This window comes from Apium graveolens, chromosome 8 (genome assembly GCF_009905375.1).
Source record: "Apium graveolens cultivar Ventura chromosome 8, ASM990537v1, whole genome shotgun sequence".
Taxonomy (NCBI): Eukaryota; Viridiplantae; Streptophyta; class Magnoliopsida; order Apiales; family Apiaceae; genus Apium; species Apium graveolens.
In genome coordinates, this window is record NC_133654.1 from 2,884,727 (window position 1) to 2,892,677 (window position 7,951).

At 35.0% G+C, this 7,951-nt stretch overlaps 1 protein-coding gene across 2 annotated transcripts; it reads right to left on the bottom strand.

Moving 5' to 3' along the window:
- Positions 1 to 253: 253 nt before the first annotated feature.
- LOC141677352 (uncharacterized) lies at positions 254 to 5,914 on the bottom strand. Of its 2 annotated transcripts, XM_074483238.1 has the most exons (6): positions 5,721 to 5,914; positions 4,593 to 4,765; positions 3,761 to 3,854; positions 3,523 to 3,596; positions 1,030 to 1,167; positions 254 to 930 (listed from the first exon to the last, which is right to left on the bottom strand). In XM_074483238.1, the coding sequence occupies exons 1-6, from the start codon at positions 5,794 to 5,796 to the stop codon at positions 328 to 330; spliced, it is 1,158 nt and encodes a 385-aa protein (XP_074339339.1). In that variant the 5' UTR covers positions 5,797 to 5,914; the 3' UTR covers positions 254 to 327. The 2 variants fall into 2 exon arrangements, with proteins under 2 accessions (XP_074339339.1, XP_074339337.1); XM_074483236.1 differs by having other exon boundaries at positions 254 to 1,167; positions 5,721 to 5,911.
- Between the last annotated feature and the right edge of the window lie 2,037 nt (positions 5,915 to 7,951).

A 7,951-nucleotide genomic window follows, 5' to 3' on the forward strand; every position in this document is an offset into this window, starting at 1 on the left:
GATATAGGATATACGGTATAAAAACACACAAGATCATGGAGCAGTCTGCATACATAATATCATGGTATAGGGACGAGCCTCAAACCAACACAAAGCACAACTTCTTACTAAGAGGTCAAAAACTTGTAATCAAATAAAATATAACACCAAATTTGACTAATAAATCATTAACTCATAGAAGATTATAATGTTAATCTGAACTTGACATCCCATATGCACTATACAGTATATTAACAGATTTTGCAAAGACAAAAGCACACAAATTTCATCAAATTTCATTATAAAATATTGTCGAAACATTTTTTTTTACAAGATAAATCCACATAACTAATCTTCATGTTCATACCCCTCAGAATCCTCCTCACTATCATATTCGCCCTCCACCGGTTCCCTATCGACGGACCAATATGTGGAAAATACAGTTTTTTCTCTAGAGTCCCACTTGACTTCGACACTAATAATTGTTTCCTTATTATGAAAGGTAATCTTCTCAACTTTCTCTCCTTTTATTTGAGGAACAAAGGAGGCGGTACCCCTGTGGATTAAACCATCAACAGACAAAGCAACATCCACGAAGAACACGGAACCCAAAGGCACACCTACATTCGATCTAGATAACGGAATCGCTCCATCAGACCCCACTTCTATCTTGTTGGACAAACTCTTCCAAAAGAGCACATTTGTACACGAGGGTGTGTCCAATTGGTTGTTTCTAGCAGCAACAATTCCATGAACATCTCTATCCCTGGCCCCGGAGATGTTAACCTTCAGATTGGCGACTGTAGCATTAGACAAACCACCAAAAACAACACAAATCTGTCCAGTGCCATCCACTGACCAGATTATACGTTTCTCGCTCCAGACCTTATCCCCGACAGGTTCAAATTTTACCTTCAAAGAATCCTTGTAGGCACCACGAAAAAGATTGAACTGCATATCAAGTTCCGTCAGAAAACAGATTGGTCCCATTAAATTATCTGTGGGAAAGATGGAATCCCCAAATTTGATTGAGGGGTTACTCTTAACTACCATATTTTGACGATAAAATCTCTTACTACCGCTGTCAAACTCCAATAGAATTGAACCAAGCTGATCTTCGGACTCTATTTCATCATTTCCCATATATACTAAGTTCAGAACCTCCAAAAGAGGAATCCCTTTGAATTCCTACATTTCACATAAATTATTATTAATCAGCGGGTGAGATAATCAGCGGGTGAGATTGATTACCGATCAACTTCTACATGACAATGTGATACAAAAAACAGTTGAATGCATAGAGAATTAATCAAAATAAGAAACACTATGTATTAATATAAGAATCAGGGATTACAAGAGTGTGCGACAAAATCCACAACATAAATAAATCGAAGTACAAAAGAACCAAATCATTAAGAAGTTTTGCGACTGCTGAGAGAGAATTAAGAATTTATGATTTGCGTAAATGTCAAGCTTGCTTTTCAGCCCAGTTAAGTTATCTTAAAACTACCTTACCCATCATAATAAACACGAGCATGAGTAAGGCAAGTTTAAAGGCTATGGTCAAATTCGACTTCTCTAAACTTTAAATAGATGAAGGTCGTGTGATAATGAGTATAGTATAGTTGAAATTTGACACACTTAATATAGCTCAAACACACATGTTTGTTTTCTGTTGATTTCATCACAGCCAAGGAATACATTTCGTGCAGTAATAATTTGTGATTAATGATATAATTTTTTTCAACTTTAACCCTAGAGATGGACCATGGCAGCTTTAAGCCTATATATATGCAAAACATGTGCAGGTATAGCATATATGATGCAGGACAAAATATGAAGAAACAATTCACCACTCCCGTTCCTCATCAATATATGTGCGTCAAGATGACCATTCATAATCATAATTATTAAATGAGATTTCATCCTTCGCGTTGTAAGTTATACTAGCTTAGTACCCGTGCGATGCACGACGTCTTTGTAATTTAATTACTTTTAATTTTATATAACTTGATTGAATATTATATTAGTTTAGCACGTACGAATATTTTAATTTATGTAACTGTATCGATCAAACGATTTATATAGGTCAATTTTGATAGTATAGTTTTCAGTCAAGTCAATTGTATTTATTATTCTATTTTAGCGTGTGACCCGTTATACTATTTCGACAAAATTTTACTAATTATATTTAGTTTTCTTTGAATTTTATTTATACACGATTAATAGTATAATCTTTTACCCGGCGAATAATATATATTATATTGTCGCCCGAAATCTTTATACCGATCACATATAGTATAGATTATAGATAATATATTTATTTAGATTGATGGAAAGTGTACGGACTATGGAGGTGTAGAGGCTAGAGTGCACAGATGGCTTGATTAACTGATTTTCTTTTCATCCTAATTGACCTCAATTATCAAAATTGATTAGAATTATATAAATTAGAATTTGGATAAAATTAGAAGAGTTTAAAATATAAGGGAACGTATTTTAGTAGGAATAAATAAAAAAGTTAATGTTTTTTGTTTTAAAAGGTAATTTATTTATATATTACTTAAGTAAAAGTAATAAAATAAAATAATAAAATCATTAAGTAAGGATAACTGAGTAATTAACGAAGCACCATACCAACTAAACTTTTAATATTTCGTCTAATATAAGATAGTATAAATAGATAGATAGATAAATTTAAACCCTCATACCATTAGACAAATATAATTTTATTTGTATTTATATAACTATATTATGAATATAATTACAAATAGTCTAAATAATAAAATAATTTTTTGTATTATTTTGTTTTTATTATAATAATATAGATATTATAGGCAATTTGTCGAACTCATGAAATTGGCGAACTGAGATAATTGATTCAGGGACACAATCTTGATTGTATGAGATTTCGTCAATTACACTAATCGCTACAACATGTAAAAGTTTTTTAGAGATTCTAACAATAAACAATTGTTGTATTGGTAAAGAAGCAGAAGTCTCCTCCGGTATGAATCTGTTTAATATATACTCTCTCCGTCCCTTTCAATTGTTTACATTTTTTAGAGAGTGCCTAACACGCATTTTAAAGTGCATATAAAGTATAGTTCTGTAATTTTTTTTTACAATTTTGTTTTTTTGAATAAAATTAAAACATTCAACTTTTATTCCGAAAAAGAAAATTGTAAAAATAAGTTACATAACTATACTTTGTATGCACCTTAAAATGCGTGCCGACACTTACTCAGAGTAAACAATTGGAAGGGACTGAGGGAGTATTATTTAGACTATTTATATGAACTTCTTAAATACTATATTATTTTATTAGGGAATATAAGTAAATCTAGTAATTAAAAAGTAAGGGTAATTAAGTAATTTCAGCAAGTACCGGCCGACCGACTACCAAACTTTTAATGTTTCGTCTATTATAATATAGTATAGATTTGTGCATAAAGCAACTGCAAGTTCTTGAAACTAAAGTATGGACTTCAAGTCATTTACACAAGCCTAGTTCAAGAAGGTGCCGGAAAATTAAACACATACCACAGGGCCTGCTTTGGTCTCAGCTCTCACTCCAGTAGTGCCAACAGGATGGGGCTCTTGTTCCTTCCTTTCAGCTGGATATACAAATAATTTTAGCACATGTATCAACTGTCAGGTATTACCGAGCGTAACAAGTACTCTTGAGTGTCAAAACCAGATTGAAAGAAGAAGATATGGAAAGAACAACTCAACAAGAAAAGAGATGCACCGTCATTAAATGACAAACAAATCAACTGACCTTTGACCTCTTGTTTCTTTTTCACATCCTTAGGTATGAAACTACCATCTGCTTTAGCAACGCAATCCGACTTTGTTTTTGCATAGTGTATAAACTATATATTGAAAGACGGTCATATTAGAACATGACAATTTAATATAAAAAAACATCCTTCATGTGAGACATCTCAACAAACATAGATATAAAATATAAATACCATTCAGTGAAAAATTAGGTAACATTTCAGGAACCAGAAAGTAGAACCTCAATCTCCCAAAAGGGTAGATACTTTTAAATTTAGTGAGCTGTCATTAGATTGTAGAAAAGGGAAGAACATGACGGAAATAGATACAAATTAAACCACTAAGACAAAGGCTTACATACAATTGGATAAGATTAAAAGGGTGAGACTGAAATGTTTTTTTGTACATTCATTCCTTCCCGTCAATTTAAAATAGCCTCTCTAGGTTCTAGATAAAATGAAAAATCGTTTGTTTCTACTACTTGTACAGAAAAACCTAATTATAAAAATAGTTCACATCCTATCATATGTTCACGCTCATCTCCATCATCCTTCTTGGTTGCACCACCACTAATTTTACTTCATCTCCAATACATTCCAACCAGCCGACAATGCAAGCACGGGTAACTAGGATATACAAGATGAGGACTAATATTAGCATCAATTTAAGAGCACCTACCTTATTATCCTATATCACGCAAATATGAAATAATATTGTCCTAACGGTGTTAGCCATATATTTTCACTCACAACATTGCAGATACACAAGAAACACAATAAGTACTAACGTCTACTTGAACATAATAATAATTGTAAACCATTAAAACTCACCATAGGCTTATCATAAAAAATAAAATTCTGCATCTGTCCAAGAGCTTTATCAGCGGCAGTGAAATCACTAAAAACAACCCAAGCCTGTCCTCTGAGCTGAGGCTTTTTCGAAAGGACGATGTCCAAAATCCTCCCAAACTGGGAGAACAAGGCATACAGGGATCTCTTCAGCTCTGTGAAACCAGAAAAAATAACTTTGAATCTTAATCAATTTCATCATACAATCCAATAATACTTCTGTTACTTATAAAGTTGCAAACTTTAACCAGTTGTAATTAAAATTATTTAATAACATGAACAGTTTGCACACACGGCTAATTAAAGATTGAACTCCGAATTTTAAAACCTAGGGCTAATTTCACGGGAAGGGAGGTAAAGCGAAATCTAGAGAGAGGGTGAAAGGAGGGGGAGAGGGGGGGAGAGAGAAGGATAGGGAGCAGGAGAGAGAGAGAGGGGGGTAGGGAGAGGGAGACGTAGAGGGATAGGGGGAGAGAGAGAGGGGGGGAGAGGGAGGGATAGAGAGGGGAGAGAGAGCGAGAGAGAGGGAGGGAGGGAGAGAGAGCGAGAGAGAGATAGGGAGCGAGAGGGGGAGAGCGAGATGGGGAGGGGGCGAGAGAGAGCGAGAGAGCGAGAGCGAGATGGGGAGAGCGAGAGGGGGCGAGAGAGAGCGAGAGAGAGCGCGAGAGAGCGCGAGAGAGCGCGCGCGCGAGAGAGAGAGAGAGAGAGAGAGAGAGGAGGGAGGGAGAGAGAGCGAGAGGGGAGAGCGAGAGGGGGAGAGAGAGAGGGGGAGGGAGGGAGAGCGAGAGGGGGAGGGAGGGAGAGCGAGAGAGAGAGCGAGAGAGAGATAGGGAGAGCGAGAGGGGGAGAGCGCGAGGGGGAGAGAAAGAGAGAGAGAGAGAGCGAGAGGGGGGAGAGCGAGAGGGGGAGAGCGCGAGGGGGAGAGAAAGAGAGATAGGGAGCGAGAGGGGGAGAGCGAGAGGGGGAGGGGGCGAGAGAGAGCGAGAGAGCGAGAGAGAGCGAGAGAGAGAGGGGGAGAGCGAGAGGGGGAGAGCGATAGGGGGCGAGAGAGCGAGAGAGAGCGAGAGAGAGCGAGAGAGAGCGAGAGAGAGAGAGAGAGAGAGACGGTACCTCCTTTTTTGACCTTATCGTTAAGATTATTGATATAAATAGTTGTAGGGGGTATGTTTGCGGTAAACGTACTCATGGTTAGAGTAAATCAGGGCTTGTAGTGTTCTTTGAACTAGTTGAATCGAGGAAGACGAAGATATAGAAACTGGAAAGTGGCGTAATTAAGTCCGTGTTTGGTTTTTTCATATGAATGAACTTAGGGCCATAACCCGTTTTCACTTTTACCGGATTTGTGTGAAATGTAAGTTACTAGTAGAAACTTGGCAGTCCTCTCATATCAATCATGATTATAAAAATCGGAAATTTGACTAAATAGGTTAAAATACCGATTTGCGATTTACCGGAAATCGGGGATTTATCAAAATACTAAATCGGAATAAAATTTGGTTATATTTTAATATTATTTTTAAAATATATATTAAAATTTAATAATTATTGTGAAAATATGAATATTATATAATACAATATAATATAATATAACTATATTTCTAGTACATTCAAATAGATATTGCAATGGGCCTCCTTGAAATATGATCCGTGAATATTGTTGGGTTATGGCCCATTACTCAGTGTTCTGAAAAGCGCATTAAGCGGCCGTCTAAGCGGCCGTTTAAGCGGAATCGGATCATTAAGTGCTTCGATAATAGGAGAATTAAGCGTTTTTAAAGATTAAGCGGCCTTATAAATGAATTAAGCGGTAATTAAGCAGATTAAACGGTCAAACCGATTTTTACTTGTCAAAATTTTAATTTTAAATATTAATTTTTATTTTAATAAAACAATGATCTTGATTAAAAAATAAAATTATATAAGTTTTTAAGAAAAAATTATATTTATATTTTTTATACTTTATTTATTTTCATTATTTTAGTATTACACATATTATTATTATATATATAATTTTAAATAAATAATATTTATTCGCTTATAGACCCGCTTAAAATTACGCTTAAGCGTCCGCTTAACCGCTTAAGCGTCCGCTTAACCGCTTAAGCGCTAGAAGGTCTTCCCGCCGCTTAGGACCGATTTGCGCTTTTCAGAACACTGGTTGTACTACCTCATTACTGCTACGGTACAGGGGTATTATATGTACTTTTTTTATTAAAAAATGTGAGTGACTTTGAACATTCGTCTTCTTCCTCCTCCATTTCCCTTCGGTCTGCTTTGTCTTCCTCCTTTATCAACTGGGTGTTCTGTCTGAGATGTTTTTATTTCTCTATTTTCAACTCATTTATCTCTCGGCTAAATCATCGTATTCCGATTTCTTCAAAACTGAACCCGATTTTCAACGATTTTGATCATTTGACCGGAAAACGTTTTTTCCGACGATTTTGTGTTATTAAATCGGAAGCTCTCCGATTTCCGATTTCTCGGCCAATTTATCCGGTAAATCGCCGATTTCTAGAATATTGATCTCAAGTAAAATGTAATGGATTCGGTTTAGGCTTGAAGGGAAGGAATGTGGCAAGTTTACTCGTACAATGAAATATTAGTCTATAACATGTACGATGCACGAATTATCTTTAATAATTTTTATTTTATCTTAAATTATAAAATTAAAATATATTTTATAGTTGGAAAGTAAAATTGAAGAACATAATAAATTATAATTTATGATAATAAAATTTTAAATATAATACACTGTTGACAGGATTCGAACTCTAAACCTATTGGGTAATGGCCTTAAGTATCACAATTTATGAATAAAAGGCTCGGAATCTCACATGCCATGAAATATAGCCCTTTATATTACTTAAAAATGCAATATTTTTTTGCCTTATCAGCCTAGAACAAAAAAACGCAAATATTACTTGTGTTTAGTAGTGACAGTTGACTTTATATGCTTTTAAATTTATTCGAAAACACGTATTTGAAAATTCCGTTAATAGTTAAACGCGTAATTTTTATGCGTTTGTTCTTTAGCAACGCATTGTTTGTTTCTGTTTGTTTTGATAAAAAAAAATTGTTTCATAGGGATTCGAACCCCGACCACTCAGCATACAAAATTATAAAAGCAATTTTAATTAACATCATCGAGTGATAAAAAAAGGCCATATCTTTATACTTGTGAGATTTTGGGTCTTCCCTCCCCAAATTGTGAGAATAAGGGTTATAATTTGAACCTATGAGGGCAGTTTAAATATTAATATAATATTAATTTATTATTGCATCCAACGGTTGCCATCCATCTAGCTTTAGATCTGACGATTATTATTTATCGTACCAAACAA